Source organism: Heterocephalus glaber, unplaced genomic scaffold (assembly GCF_053883595.1).
Source record: "Heterocephalus glaber isolate CG9 unplaced genomic scaffold, H.glaber_assembly_v1.0 deba00001865, whole genome shotgun sequence".
Classification (NCBI taxonomy): Eukaryota; Metazoa; Chordata; class Mammalia; order Rodentia; family Bathyergidae; genus Heterocephalus; species Heterocephalus glaber.
Window position 1 is genome coordinate 1 of NW_028258505.1, and position 15,572 is coordinate 15,572.

The 15,572-nt window shown below is 56.1% G+C and overlaps 1 protein-coding gene and 1 long non-coding RNA gene across 3 annotated transcripts in view; one reads left to right on the forward strand and one right to left on the reverse strand.

Moving 5' to 3' along the window:
* Nucleotides 1-2,053: 2,053 nt before the first annotated feature.
* Nucleotides 2,054-9,083, reverse strand: LOC147820508 (uncharacterized). Of its 2 annotated transcripts, none has more exons than XR_015448436.1 (3): nt 8,637-9,083; nt 3,451-3,522; nt 2,054-2,281 (listed from the first exon to the last, which is right to left on the reverse strand). It is a non-coding gene; the product is annotated as an uncharacterized LOC147820508 (long non-coding RNA). The 2 variants fall into 2 exon arrangements; XR_015448437.1 differs by having other exon boundaries at nt 2,054-2,410.
* Nucleotides 9,084-9,174: 91 nt separating this feature from the next.
* The window catches only part of LOC147820509 (anthrax toxin receptor-like), a 28,892-nt gene continuing 22,494 nt past the window's right edge, over nt 9,175-15,572 (forward strand). Inside the window, exons 1-3 of the mRNA XM_087204155.1 lie at nt 9,175-9,748; nt 12,693-12,764; nt 14,019-14,090. Of these exons, the coding sequence (XP_087060281.1) occupies nt 9,507-9,748; nt 12,693-12,764; nt 14,019-14,090 (386 nt within the window). The 5' untranslated portion in view covers nt 9,175-9,506. The remainder of the gene's footprint in view (nt 9,749-12,692; nt 12,765-14,018; nt 14,091-15,572) is intronic.

The window sequence follows — 15,572 nt, forward strand, 5'->3', positions numbered from 1 at the left end:
AAAAAAGATGGAAAAGCAGATGACATGAGGAAAGTTGACCCCAAGCTGTTCCTACAGCCTTGTCTGCTGACCCTGTAGAAGGGGATGTGAGCAATTTTGCCCTTTCACCCAGCTCTGTGCTGGGTCATTGCCAGGTTTGTGCCCTTTTCTGTCCCCATCCTGCTGAGACCTCTGGCAGGCGGGGTGGCCGAGAGGAGGTCCCACATCAATGCCTGGCTTTCGGCTCCCCACCCTCAGGGACTTCCAGGTGGGGTGGGACCGGGGACATGCAGCTTGAGTCCAGGGCTCCAGGGGGACCCACATGCCTAATGCTGATCAGAAGCCCAGGACAACCTACCTGAGGCCTGCTCTCCAGCAGGGAAGGCTGAGTCACACAGATCACCAGCTCAGCCTGCCCTGTGCTGCTCCCACTGCACAGACCCGATCTGCCCCTCCTTAGCCACCAAAGGAAGGAGCCAGGCTGCTTCATGAGCAGTGAGGCCCGAGGACCTCATGCTCCTGACCCTGAAAGCCTGAGGTGGAGACATGGACACAGGCTGCTGAGCTTGCTGAGCTCTATGCCCAGGCTGCTGGCCCCAGGCTGTCAGGAGCTGTGAGGGAGACAGAGTTGACTGGGGCAGGCAGCACTCTCTCCAGGGGCAGCACTGGGACAGGAAGAGAGGCTGGGCTCTGGCTGATTGGCTGTGACAGGGCTGAGCCCGCACAGCAAGGCCACCTAGAGTGAAGACCCTGAGGGCGGCTTCCTCCTGGGGCAGAGACACTGCTGTGGGCCAAGCTCCGAGGGCCCTTGACCCTTCCCTGCCTGAGCTTCCCTAGGAGGAGATACAGCCAGCCCTGCCCAGGGGAGGCCCAGCCAGGTCCTGCCCAAGCCAGCCCTGCTCTGTGCCCAACCACTGCCCCTCTCAGCTCCTCCACCCCTCATGCCCACGGAGGTCTCCCCCAACCCCCAGCACAACATACACCAGCGTATACCACACCTCTCCTTTGCCCACTGAGCCAGCCCCTCCCTGCTTCTCCTCACAGCTATACCCAGCCACGCCATGTGCATGGGGCCTGGAGCCCCCACCCTTCCACCCTGGGGTCTGGCCTGTCCTGCTTCATTCTGCCCCTGGCTTCTCTCTAGACCCTCCCCATACCAGCTCCCCTACATTTCCAGGCAGCCCTCCTCCTTTCCTCTGAGCTCCTCCTCTCTGAAGGGGTCCTTGGCATTGTATGCAAGGTGACCGTTCACTCACTCCCAGACCCTGGACAGTCAGCTCCTCCCCAGCACCCCTACTTGGAGTTTGCTGGCCTCTGGGCACCGGTGGGACACCTTCTCCCCCCGTGCTTGTTCCTTAGGCCTCGTCGTGGCACCCAGACAGCCAGGACTCCACAGCCCCAGGGCATGCCCCGTCTGGGACCCACCTGAGGACCCCACTGTCCTGCTCAATGTTCCCAGCTCCTCCCCTGGTCCCTGCCACACTGGCCCAGGGCAGACTGTGACCTGTCTTAGGAGGCTCCAGTCTGTCCACGGTACCTGTGGGACCCACAGACCTGCTCTACCAGGCTTCTTGTATGCTGAGCTTGTCACAGATAGCCCCTCCTGGGCCTGCCTATAGACTCTCAGGGACAGGAAGCCAGTCGGAGGTCAATGGTAACACTGAAGTGTCTCCACCTAGCCCACCCTGTGCCCCAGGGAGCGCCTTCTGGCCATCTCAGTGAAGCAGTCTGCCCCTGTGGTCTGAAAACCAGGCTTGCACTGGGATTTGAGTCAGCAGCTATGTTATGACCTGTACCTAGGTGTTCCCCCAAAGCCTCATAGCTCACAGTTGGGACTGTGAGGAGGTGGCTGGATCATGGGTGTGTGACACTGGGATTAAGTATGTCTGGTACTGGATTACCCACTGATGGGTTTAGCAGAATTCTGGAGGTGGCTGAATGGATTTGCTGAAGACAGAAGCCCCACCTTGTGTGTGAGCGCACAACACAACCACTAGGCTCATACCTTGGATGTAATCAAAAGGGAACAGTAGGCTGCTGCTTCACCACTTCCAGTCTGCCATAGACTGTTTCTCCCCTGTGATGTCCCTTTGCTACGTGACCCTGCCTTGGAACCAGCCAACTAGTGACTGATACCTCCATAAACTGTAAGCTAAAATAAACTTTTGTTCCTTTAAATTTTGAGTGTTGAGTATTTTGTCTCAGCAAAGCAGAAGTAACCAAGACAACCTACCTGTCAGAGGTGAGCAGCAAGATGTTGCCCTTACAGGAGTAGGTGATGAAGGACATGCGCAGGTTTGGACTGGGAGGAAGCAGGGCCGTGAGAAGTCACATATGCACAACATGCTGTCACCCAGGCGTCAGGGAGAGGTTGGGCCAAATGACTCCCTCCCAACCCCTTTGCTTTCACTTTGGGGCACACCTCGAGATGCTGAGGAATTGAACAAATATAGGACCATTCTGAAGCCTACAGCAATGAATGGTCCCAAGGAGGGGAGAACATCAGGATGGCTCCAGGCCCCACCCCGGTGCTCCAACACCCACCAAACACACACATGTATATGAACTAAACAGGGAAGATGACATCCACACTCCTCATGGGGCCTCCCCCCACCTGGCCTGTCTTCTACAATCACCTCCTTTCTATCCTAACCCCATCCCTCTTTCCCTCCATTTCCTCCTCCCTCCTTCCAGCTCAGGAAATCCCACTCCCTCACAATGCCTCCCCTTCCTGCCACTGACCAATTGCCCTTGGCCCAGGACCTCTGACCCTCGGCAAAGTGGCTGCAGCCTTCCTGGCTGAGCTGACCACTGCTCCTGCTCTTCTTCTTGGCTCTGTTCACCCACACTTGCCAGGATTTTTCCTGGAGCACTATATCACTCCCCTGCCTGTGAATCTTCCATGGCTCCTTGTGACACAGAGGAAGAATTCAAGGCCCTCCTTGGCCTGGAACAATAAATCCTTGTGACATTGGCCCCAAGCAACTTGTGAGGATTTGTCTCCAGCCCTCCCCTGAGTTACCCACACTCCTCAGCCTAAACAGACCCCCCACTAGAGGGCACCCTGAGGGTTACTCTGGCCCTGACTTTTCTCCAGCCTTCAAGGTCAAGTTCACTTCCCACCTCCTCCAGGAAGCTGCCCAGGACCACTTCCCTCTAGGAATCCTTGCTTTCCCCTCTAACCTTCCTGGCACACTCTCTGTCCCTTTCCTTTGGCCCTGAGCACCCTGTCCAGGTGTCAGCTACTGAGTTGCTGTCCTGACTTCCTTCCCAGCCTGGGGGTCTATAGGGCAGATGGTGTCCCTGCAGGTGCCCAGGTTCCCAGGCAGGGCAGGCGCACAGCTGAGGCCCAGAGGACCAGTGAACCCTGTCCCCTTTCCTGCCCGGTCATGCTGGGCTCTGTGCCCCCACCCAAGGGACCCCACCAAGTCTAATGGATATTCAGGTTGCCTGCAGCATGGAGAAGCGTACTCTGGTAAACTGGCCACCATATTCTCCATAAACTGGTGAATGTGACTCCAGCAGTCACCCACGAAGATGGACCTGAAGACAAAAAGACACCAGTCAGAGAATGAGGTACCCTTTCAGGAGGAAACATCCTCTGCCTTCTCCCTTCTCACAGGATCCTTAATAAGGCACTCCCCCTCCCAACACCATCAACCGCAGTGGGTCATCCTGGAGGAGACTGTCATCAGGGCCGCCAGTGGGCAGAAGTGAGCCACCCAGACCATCTACTGAGACTGAGGGGTCTCCCAGCACAGTGGATGCTTGGCTGCTGTCCAGTGTGTCTGATCACAGTAGGTGAAGGTGGCGTGGACAACAAATGCAGGAAGGAAACTTGACTGGATAGGGTCCTGGGCACCCCTGCTTTGTGGGCTCTCTGGGTCCCCACTCGCCCACTGTGCTGCCTTCCCAGGTTCCTATGGGTGAGGACCTTGGCACCACAGAAGCCTTGGAGAGCCATCACCAGGTCCAGAGCTGACCGGGCATGGCCTGTGGTTTCCCTGCTGGGCTCCTGGGTTCCAGGTGTCAGAACTCCCCTTGGAGTGAGGAACCTTTTGCAGGCTGTGTCTGCTCTGCACCTCTCCTCGCCACGCCCCAGATTCCTCTCCCTCCTCACATTTCCCAGCACCATGGATGCAGAGAGAGATGTTTCCTATGGGAACTTGGGTCTTGGCAAGGGTGACCAGTACCATAGACTGTGACACCCCAGCTTTGTCACCAGCCTGCAGTCCCAGCCACTGTGGGCCCTGGATGCCTTTTCCAGTAAGCACTGCTATGGGAGGGGGACAGCCCAGCCACTGCTGCTCTGGCATCAGCACTGTGGACCAGCAGGTACAGCTGCAGGCTCTTCCCATCCCAATTTCTGTATCCTGCTCCCCTCTTTTTCCACTCTGTCCCTGGACAGAGAGTGAAGAGCAGGAGGTTGTTTGAGCTGCATGAGCTTCTATCCTGTGGGAATCAGTCACATCTGCTCTACATTCCTGGAAATGGTCTCTAGAGTTCCACAGCTCTGCAGATATGAGCATCATGAGGCAGAAGAGAATTGTGCCCAGTGTGGAGGGACACATGACACTCAGGGCTGAGCTCCCACCCCAATACTTCTGACCACAGTGGGGTATCCAGGAGGTGACTGTCATCAGGCCCACCAATGGGAAGAGGGTGGCCAACCAGACCATCTGCTGTGATTGAGTGGCCTCCTAGCATAAGGGACATTGGTGGCCACCTAATGTGGCTAGTCACACTAGGTGAGGGCTATGGGGACCTGAAGTGGAAGAACAGGACATGGTTGGAAAGGTCCCTGAGCACCTCTGATTCATGGGCTCTCTGGGTCCACACTGGCCTTAGTGTGACCTTCCCAGCTCCCTGTGGGTGGGGTGGAAACCTTGCCACCATGGCCATCAGAAGCCTTTGAGAATCATCAGATGTGGCCTGTGGCTCCCTGCTGGACTCCTGGGCTCCAAGTGTCAGATCTGCCCTTGGGATGGGGGAGCCAGCCTTGCTTTGTCACTAGCTGTAGCCCAGCCCCTGCAGGCCCAAGGGGCCTTTTCCAGCAGGCACTGCCAGAGGGACTTATGACAAGAAATATCAGACTTACAGATAACCTCCATCAGTAGTGCGGTCTAAGAGCCAACTGTTTACAATTGATATTCCAGCCACTTAAGAGCAGGGTCTGGATGTGGCTCTTTCCCCAACCTGCTTTTCCATTCTAATGTTCCTGTTTTGATCATACATGCTTTAATTTCTTAGAAACTTTGTTTATTCTTGCCTAGAGGCTGCCAAACACCAGGTGATCCAGCATATGGAAACAATGACAAATGTGCCAGACTCCTTTTACTAAGATCCACTAGATCAACCTTGTGAAAGGAATTCATAACTGCTAAACTGCAACATGACTTCTATCCAAGGCCCATTAGATTAGCTAGAATCTAATTCTAGATTAAGGGACACTAAGCCCCTTCTCCCTAACCACAGTTAGTGATAGTTCTTCAGAGGGAGAAATAGTATAGACAGCTAAGTTAGGTAGAAATATTATAGGCAATCAGACAGGGCTAGTCAACGGAGTCAATGCAGAAGATGAGAACACATAGGAAGTGTGGCTACAGGTACATCTGAAGAAGATTAAAGTCCCAATGGACAAATTTGCATACTTCCCTAAGGGATAAACAGAAGTTTGATATTATTGCTACCACCCTTTTGAGATTTCCTGTATAAAGAAACCATTATCTCATTAGGGGTGGGCCATCCTTTCCCACTCACTAAGACTAAGACTAATACTAAGACTACTAAGACTAAGACTGAAACTAAAGCAAGACTAAGACTATAGATTATATGTTAATGATGTCATCTGTATGCCCTTGCTATTATTGGATCAATATTAGCCAAACAGCTATACTTATAATCATATTGGTTGATTATAGCTTTGACCCAGGTTATACCCACTTCATGATTTTGCTCTATAAAACTTTCTCAGTGGAGTGGGCTCATTAACAACCCATTCAGGATCTTTCCTGTCTCTCACAAGCTATTCCTACTCCTCATTCCTATTCCTGATTCCTATTCTCCAGTAAATTTTCTTACTCTTAAAAAAAAAGAATAAATTCAAACCATGAACTTACACTATTGCAAAATATAATTTTTAGGATAAGACAACCAAAGCACAGGCAACAATAGAAAATAATTTTAAAACTGGACTTCATCTACAATGGTAGAGAATGTTTATAAATCATCTCTCTGATAAAGGATTAGTATCCAGATGCAATTAAAAAATTGGCAAAGGATGTGAATATATAATGCATATCATACCATCACAAAAGCAGCTTAAAATAACAGCAACAACAGAAAACCTCATAGCATGGGCTGGAGACCAGGAAGGCTCCAGTTGGAAGAACCAAGTTCAGCCTCTACTGTGTGTCATGGACATGCTGCCTAACCTCTTCAAGCCCATTCCACCCTGACCCAGAGCTGGCCCCATCTCAGGGGCAGTGGGGATGCTAACACTGTGCACACACTCGACCCACAGCTCAGGTTAGCCTGAAGTCCAAGGCTCAGGCTGCAGAAAGGAAGGACCAGAACCTGGGGATGTGTAAGCCCAGAGCAGAAAGTATTCCTGGGGAACACACTGAAAAGCAGAGCAAAGCAAGACAGCAAAACATCAGGCTTTGTCAAAGACACTGGAGTCTGGAGACATTTGGTGGCAGTGTGGAAACTGGTGCTCGGCACATCCAGAGCTCGCTTCAGAGCAGAGAGCCTAGGTAGCAGGGGTTGAAGATGGTGGACAAACTGATTCCCTTGCACACCATTGGTACAAAGGGTGCAGATGAGGCAAACAGCGTTAGCCAGTGCTGACAGTCCTGGTACTTGACGTGCCCATCACTGGGGGCCTGGAGACCGAGAAATAACAGGTCCCCGCTGCCCAGGAGGCCTGGAAGAGATTGACCTTGCCCCTCAGTGGGCGGAGGTTTTCTCAATCTACAGCTCTCTCTGAGCTCTGAGTACCCAACACCTAGCCAGTGAGATAGAACCAAGGAAATGCCTGCCGACAAAACTCAGAGCCACACCCCCACCTTCCCTCATCTGTGTTTACTGAGGTCCAAACACAGAGCCTTCTGGGTCACCCCCAAACAGGTGTCCAGTGAGCTAGCAGGGTCCTCACCAGAAGCAGGGAGGTCCGGGAGGCTCAGAACACTGACCTCTTAGACAAGGGCAGCCTGGGCAGGCTAATGTTGCCAGGGATGGGAATCAGCACCCACTGCCAAGTGTAGACGGTCATGAGCCCAGGAGTCATGAGTCAGGGCTCAGAGCAGTAACCAGGCCCACCTGTCCCTACCCTGTACCCTACCCAGCAAGCCCTTCACCTCTGACCTGCCAGATAAGCCATGGCTAGCTGCTTGAGAGTGGTTTGTGTGCCTGGCACATTGCTTGACACACAGAAAGCGTCCAATTAATGCTATTCCACATCCCCACTGGTCCCAGCAGCCCTGCTCATCCATCCCAGGGCTGGGTTGGACCCTGGAGCCTCAGAGCAGGGCCTAGGGAAGCAAGCACAGACATGCAACAGGGTGGTGGCCAAGAAGAGCCTTGAGGTCATGCCCACTCTCCAGCAGGACTGGCCTGACCAGACTGTCAGTGCCCTGGGTGCCCATCCTCCCCAACTCTGATGCCCAAAGGCAGCCACCACCCACGCTGTGCTAAGGATCCGAGGGCACCACCTGCCCAGGGCATCTCAGAGTCCCTGGGCTGGAAGTGAGGAGGTACTTCTCTCACGGCGGGCAGGGGGTTCCTAGGTGGCTGTTTTGGCTCAGGAGCTGGGACTGGGGCCTGTGTTCCCCACCCTCAGTGCCCACAGAGAAGGAGATGAGAGGGTCACACCTGTGACTGTGGAAAGAGCCCAGAACAGGAAGCCTGGGTCTTGCCACCACCAGCATCCTCCAGGCAATTTAGCCCCCTAGGAGCTCACCCTGCAACAGGACATCACAGGGAGACCCCCGGGCTACTGTGCATCCAGAGGGGGAGGGCTGAGGGAGGAGGGCTGGGGACCAGGGAGGGCGTCCCCCTGCTGAGGGCTGCACAGGTTCTCATTGGGTCCCAGCCCCAGCCAGCAGGAGGGCTGGGATGGAACCCTGCCACCTCTCTAAGACCAAGACCCACCTGCCTCCCTCTCTGACAGCCAGCAGGAGCCCCAGGGACAGCACAGCTTCCCCAGGGCCAAATGAGCCCCTGGCTGCCCTGAAAGTGGAGGGACTGTGCCAGGTCTGCAGGGTGGGAGGAAGAGCAAGGCTTAGAGGAGAGGCCACTGGGCAGGGATGCAGCTGAGTTCCCCCCAGAGGCCACAGATGGTCTCTCCCAGAGATCCCTGCTGGGGCTTCTCCCAGGGCTGGGAGGTGGCTCCTGGGGCCCAGTGACTGAGAGACCTGCAGGACCCAGGGCTGGGCCATGTTGCTGCAGGGCGAGAGCCACCCAGAGCCCACCCCTGTGGTGACACCCCCACTTGAGGAGATAAGGAAGTCACTGAGGCCTGTGCTGGGGGCTGAGCACTGGAGGCCCTGCCAGTCCTCTTACAGACATGGGGTTTCCCTGAGGCCCCATCCTGCCTGCAGTGACTGGGACTGCTTCTTCCTGGAGTTGGGTGGAGGCAGGATCTGAGGGCCACTCACTTGTTCAGGATGAAGTAGATGTCGGAGACGCCTGGGCATGGCGGCTGATCTGCATTCCTCTTATGCCAGCTGTGCACTGAGACCTGGGGTTGGAAACTTCCGGAGCCCAGGCCGAGTCCCTGGACATTTCTCCAGCTGGCAACTACATGTGGGGGCTTCCTGTGCTAAACAGGGCTGAAAGGAACAGCAGCAGAAGCAGGAGGAAGAGCACAGAACTAGGGCCATGACTTCCCATTTCTTGGCTGTCTCTGTGACCTCTTTGCTCCTGAACCCTGCCCCAGGGCCTCCTGGTTGACGACCTCCCCTGTGCCCAGGGACCTTGGCTGGCTCCTGGAGCCCTGTCACCAATGCCCAGTGTGCCCACACAAGTTCCCTCTCGGAGCACAGAGACTGGGAACACTGCTGCCCCAGGTGTCCTGCTGCCAGCTGTCCCCAAGGCCCTTCCTCCTGATCTAGGCAAAACACTGGGATTATGATGGACAGAATGGTTGTCATGGTGACTTTGTGACCTACAGCTCCGCCCAGGGAACTGCATGTGGTCATGATGCTGACCATGATCCTGATGCTGTCAACAAGCAGGTCCCTGGGCAGAGCTGCGGGTCACAAAGTCACCATGACAACCATTCTGCCCATCATAACCACAGGGTATTCTGCCCTGGGGTGGGGGGAGGGCCTTGGGGACAGTCCCTGGCTGGACACCGAGGGAAGCAGTGTCCTCAGTCACTGTGCTCTCAGAGGGGACTGGTGTGGGCCCGCTGCGCATTGGTGACAGGGCTCCAGGGGCCTTGGTCCCTGGGCACAGAGGAGGTGGCCACGCAGGAGGCCCGAGGTGGCTGGTGTTCGGTCTCCCTGGGCTCTGGACAGGGTCCCATGAGCAAGGAGGTCACAGGGACGGGCAGCAAAATGGGGAGGCACAGCCCCTGTGGGCCCTGCTCTGTGCTCTTCCTCCTGCTCCTACTGCTGCTGCTCCTGCCCCTGCTCGGCGCAGGGAGGTCCCTAGGCCCCCATCCGTACCACATCGTGACCCATAATCCGGAAGCTAGGCGACACCGGGACCCCAGTGAGGACGGTGTTTGTTGGGGCTCCTTCGACCTCTACTTCATCCTGGACATGTGAGTGTCCCCTAGGTCATCCTTCCACCTGACCCCAGGAAGCAGCGGTTCCCAGTCATTACAGGCAGGACAAGGCCTCATGGGACTCCAGCCTCTGCAAGAGGACAGCCAGAGCCCTTCGGGTTCTGTGGGAGAGACCACCTATGGCCTTGGGGTTGGGGGGGGCGGCATCCCTGCCCAGTGGCCTCTCCTCTAAGCCTTGCTCTTCCTCCCACCCTGCAGACCTGGCACAGTCCCTCCACTTTCAGGGCAGCCAGGGGCTCATTTGGCCCTGGGGAAGCTGTGCTGTCCCTGGGGCTCCTGCTGGCTGTCAGAGAGGGAGGCAGGTGGGTCTTGGTCTTAGAGAGGTGGCTGGGTTCCATCCCAGCCCTCCTGCTGGCTGGGGCTGGGACCCAATGAGAGCCTGTGCAGCCCTCAGCAGGGGGACGCCCTCCCTGGTCCCCAGCCCTCCTCCCTCATCCCTCCCCCTCTGGATGCACAGTAGCCCGGGGGTCTCTCTGTGATGTCCTGTTGCAGGGTGGGCTCCTAGGTGGCCAAGGTGCCTGGAGGATGCTGGTGGTGACAAGACCCGGGCTTCCTGGGCTGGGCTCTTTCCACAGTCACAGGTGTGGCCCTCTCATCTCCTTCTCTGTGGGCACTGAGGGTGGGGAACACAGGGCCTAGTCCCAGCTCCTGAGCCAAAACAGCCACCTAGGAGCCCCCTGCCCACCATGGGAGAAGTCCCTCCTCCCTTCCAGCCCAGGGACTCTGAGATGCCCTGGGCAGGCGGTGCCCTCGGATCCTTAGCACAGCGTGGGTGGTGGCTGCCTTTGGGCATCAGAGTTGGGGAGGATGGGTGCCCAGGGTGCTGACAGCCTAATCAGGCCAAGACCCCAAAGCCCCTCTCGGCCGCCACCCTGTTGCATGTGGGATGGATGAGGAGGGCTGTGGGCACAGGTGGGGATGTGGAATAGCATTAGTTGGACACTTGCTGTGTGCCTACTGATGTGGACACTGTAGGCCTCCCAACAGCTTGAGGAAGTCAGTTCTGTGCCCTCAACTCAACGAGGGTGAAGTTGAGGCTGAAAGAAGCTTCATGACTTGGGAAAGTTCAGTCAAAACTCTGCAGCAAACTATCAGAGGGTGGGAAAATTCTCCTTTCCCTTTTTCCTAAAGTCGAAGGAAGTGGGAGGACTAGACAGGCCCAAGGAGATGTGCTCCAGAGCTGAGGCTCCTCATTTCCCACCCCAGCCCCAGTCCACATGCCTCCTGCCTCTGCAAGAGGACAGGCAAGGCATCTTCAAGGCTAGGACGGGCCAAGTCCTTCGGCCACACTCACCTGAGGCTGGAACCTGAGCTGAGCTCTGAATTCTCTCTGAGGGAGGAAGGGGAGCAGCTCAGCCCCCGTGCCCAGGCTGAGCTCCTGGATGGAGGCTTGTCTGCTGGGTGCCTCCCCTCCCGCCCTAGACCTGCCACTTGCCATTCCCACCTACTGGCTGCTGCAGCTAGGGTGAAAGAAGGCACCCTTTGCACCTGTTTCCCATCTCAGTCAGGAGGGCCTGGCACAGACCATCAGCCCCGGGGACTATAGTACTCCTGGCCCTCATGGAAGGGGAGCTCATTGCTCCGTTAGCAGTTGTGGGACAGCAATGTGTCCCCCAGAGATGCCATGTGCAGGGAATAATGCACGGGGTGCGGAGAAAGACTGAGTTCAGATCTAGGTTGGGCATGGAGACTGTCAGGGTTTTCTTAATGTGTGAGAGACTCGGTTTCCTCTCCTGTAAAAGGGAATGAGCTGATGTGAGTGTTCCCTGGATGGAAGCACACAGCACAGGGCTTGGGACACACACGCTCAGAGAAATCATCCTGATACGTCTCGAATCATCTAGGCCTTCATTTCCTCCTAGTGTCCACACTGATTTAGACATAGCCCAGTGGAGGCAGTAGATGGGACAGAAAGAGGTGGCTCTTGGTGTGCTACAGTCTCCACATGTTTGTGTGACCTTCAGGGGGTCCCATTTGTGGGCACCATCATCTCTGGAGGGGAGAAGGTGGCCTCCTGGCAGGTGCCTCTCACCCACTCACCATGGAGCCCCGAGTATCACACGTCCCTCCGCACCAGGCGCAGTTCTCCTCTGCCCCCTGATGCTTGACCGGAAGAGCTGTGGGGACCCAGAGACCTTTGCCAGGGACATAGGGCAGATGGGACTGATTCCCACTGGACAGGAGTCACGAGACCCCAGGCTCCTCCTGCTCCTCACTCTCCATCTGGGACAGAGTGACACACAATGGAGCAGGATGCTGGAGTGGGGATGGGAAGAGCCTGCAGCCATCCCTGCTGGTCCACAGTGTGGGCACCAGGGCAGCAGTGGCCAGCCTGTTCCCTTTCTCTGGCAGTGCCTGCTGGAAAAGGCCCCTTGGGCCTGCAGGGGCTGGACTACAGGCTGGTGACAAAGCTGAGCAGGTTCTTCACCCCAAGGGCAGCTCTAACACTTGGTACTCAGGAGTCCAGCAGGGGAACCACAAGCCATGTCTGGTCACCTCTGGACCTGGTGATGGCTCTCAAAGGCTTCCCATGGCTGTGATGCCAAGGTCTCTACACACCCACAGGGAGCTGGGAAGGTCACACCAAGGCCAGTGGAGACCCAGAGAGCCCAAGAAGCAGAGGTGCTCAAGGACCTCTCCAGTCACATCCTCTTTCTCCACTTCCTGTCCCTGCAGCCTTCAGCTAGTGTGACCAGCATCTCTTTTCCTAGAGGTTCCTCAATCCCAGTAGATGGCCTGCTTGGCCAGCCTCTGCCCACTGGTGGTCCTGATGACAGTCACCTCCAGGATAACCTGCTGTTGTCCGAGGCATTGGGGTGGGAGCCAGTGTTAAGGATCCTGCAGAGAGGTGACAGAGAAAGAAGCTGCTCTGGGTGATGAAGGCATCTCATGCCCTAATTTGTGTCTCCTTTGTCATCAGGTCTGGCAGTGTGGACGACAACTGGATTAATGTTCTTTCATTTGTGGCAGAATTGGTGGCAAGATTTAAAAAGTACGCTTCTCCATGGTGCAGGCTGCCTGAGCATTGATTAGACTTGGTGGGGTCCCTTGGGTGGGGACACAGAGCCCAGCATGACCAGGCAGGAAAGGGGACAGAGTGCACTGCTCCTCTAGGTCTCAGGTGTGTGCCTGTCCTGCCTCAGAGCCTGGGCACCTGCAGGGACACTGTCTGCCCTCCAGACCCCCAGGCTGGGAAGGAAGTCAGGACAGCAACTCAGTAGCTGCCACCTGGACACAGGGTGCTCAGGGCCAAAGGAAAGGGACAGAGAGTGTGCCAGGAAGGTTAGAGGGGACAGCAAGGATTCCTAGAGGGAAGTGGTCCTGGGCAGCTTCCCAGAGGAGGTGGGAAGTGAACTTGACCTCGAAGGCTGGAGAAAAGTCAGGGTCACAGTAACCCTCAGGGTGCCCTCTAGTGGGGGGTCTGTTTAGGCTGAAGAATGTGGGTAACTCAGGGGAGGGCTGGAGACAAACCCTCACAAGTAGCTTGGGGCCAATGCCCCCAGGATTGACTGTGCCAGGCCAAGGAGGGGCTTGAATTCTTCCTCTGAGCCATAGAGAGCCATGGAAGGTTCATGGGCAGGGGAGTGATGGGCTCCAAGAAAAACCCTGGCAACTGTGGGTGAATAGAGCCAGGAAGAAGAACAGGAGCAGCGGTCAGCTCAGCCAGGGAGGCTGCAGCCACCTTGCAAGGGTCAGAGGTCCTGGACCAAGGGCAGTGGTCAGCGACAGGAAGGGAAGGCCTTGTGAATGGTGCCCATAGGGAGTGGGACTTCCTGAGCTGGGAGGAAGGAGGGTTTGGGAAGAGGAAAAAAGGCTAGAGATACAAAAGTAGCAGCAGCAGAGAGACAGATGGGAGGGAGGCCTCATGAAGGAGTGCAGAGGGTCTGTCCTCTTTAGGGTGTTTGTGTGTGTGTGTGACTGGTGTGCGCATGAGTGTGTGAGCCTGGATGTGTGTGATGTGAGTGCCCGTGAGTGTGTGAGCTTGTGTGGATGAGTGTGTATGTATTTGTGGGCACACCTAGGGGTCTATCCTGTGCTTGCTTGTGTGTTGGAGTGCTGGAGCAGAGGCGTGGTTGTGAGGCCACCCTGACCCTCCCTGGGGCCCACGTCCCCATAGGCTGCAGCACCTCTCGCTGAGGTTCTCTGAGCCCAGGGCGGAGAGGGGTGCGCACAGAGACTGCCCCTCATCCCAGGCAGTCTCCTGGGGTCAAATGCATGGGTTTCTTACTGCCCTGATTCCTTGCAGCCCCAACCTGCGCATGTCCTTCATTATCGGCTCCAGAGATGCCGAAGTCATTGTGCCTCTCACTGCAGACAGGTAGGTGACCTGAGGAGGGCTGGGGACCAGGCCACAGGAACTTCAGGGAACTGAGGGCTCCACTGCCGGCTCTGTGGGGCCTCATCCATGCATGGGATGGGCTGGTTGGGATCCCTAGGGATCCACATTGGCCTCCAGCCTGATGCCCAGCCCCTCACAGTCCTGCTGAACTGGTACCCACAGACCCTGCCATCCAGAAGTCCCCATGTCTGCCCAGACTCCAACAGACCTGAGTTCTTTCCTGGGCTGGCTGTGGGGACCTGCGGGATCCAGGGGGCTGGCGGAGCAGACCAGACTCCTATAAGCACCTTGGCCTGTGTGGGGCCTACTGTGACAGGTCACCCTCTGCCCAGGGCCAGTGGGGCACAGAGAGGGCTGGGGAAGGGCTGGGGGCTTTTGGCAGGGCAGCATTGCCCCCCAGTAGGCCTCAACAGAGAGACCTGAGAAACCAACATCAGGGGGAGGTGGCTCAGTGTGCCCAGAGATGCAGAGACCCAGGAGGATGCTGGAGAGCTGCTGATCAGCTGTAGGGTGAGGGATAGCAATGAATTCAAACCCTGAGAGGGAGGAGTACAGAGGAGAGGTGGGTACTCTTAGCCTGGAGTTGTGGGGCCCTGGGGAGAAGCCAGGGGAAGACAGTGAAGGACAAGCCAGCACTCAGGGGAGGGAGGGACAGGAAGCCCTGGGGCCTGAGGACAGTGACACTGGACATCAGGATCTTTTGATCCAGGGACAATAGAAAAGAGACTGGGTCAACATTGGCAGCGCACACACTGTGCACAGGCAAAGCTTTAAGGGCGCATGGAGTATGGGGTGGAGACATTCAGCCTAATTGAGGCTTTGGCCAAAGGAAGCCAGCAATTGATTGAGGACCAGGGTGTGCTCAGAGAGCAAAGGAGCAGCAGGTTTGTGTTGATTTGCAGGGGTTGGCTGAAGTGCAGGGATTCCCATGCTGGGTGCTCAGTTCCAAACAATGTTTCTTCTTGTGACTAACATGGATCGCTTTATGGTCATGGTGAACTCATCATCGAGGCTGTTGAATGCTCATGTACCTGGTGCCATCATCCTGCACAAATCGTCCTGGCCTCATACTTGGGGGGCTCATGGGTGGTCAACTGACTCAGGAACTCCTGAGTTACTCTTATAGCTGGTGTCATCATCTTGTATAGTATGATAGGGCTGAAGGACATTCAGTGTTGGAGCTGCTGAGAGTCCAAGGATGGATTGAAAGCACCAGCTCCAAGGGACAACAAGCTGAGTTAACCCTGTAGCATAGTCTTGGACAGCATATTTCTTAAATGACCAACATGTCCCTGTACAGAGCTGGGTAGAGTCTGGCTCTAGGGCTGTGGCAGAAAAAGGGACAGAAAACATGAACATGCACTATGTCAGGCATTTTGTCCCATTGCAGTTACCCATCAGACATCTGTGGACTTGTCTGATTCAGCTAGACACAATACCCAACACCCACTACTTCAAGGA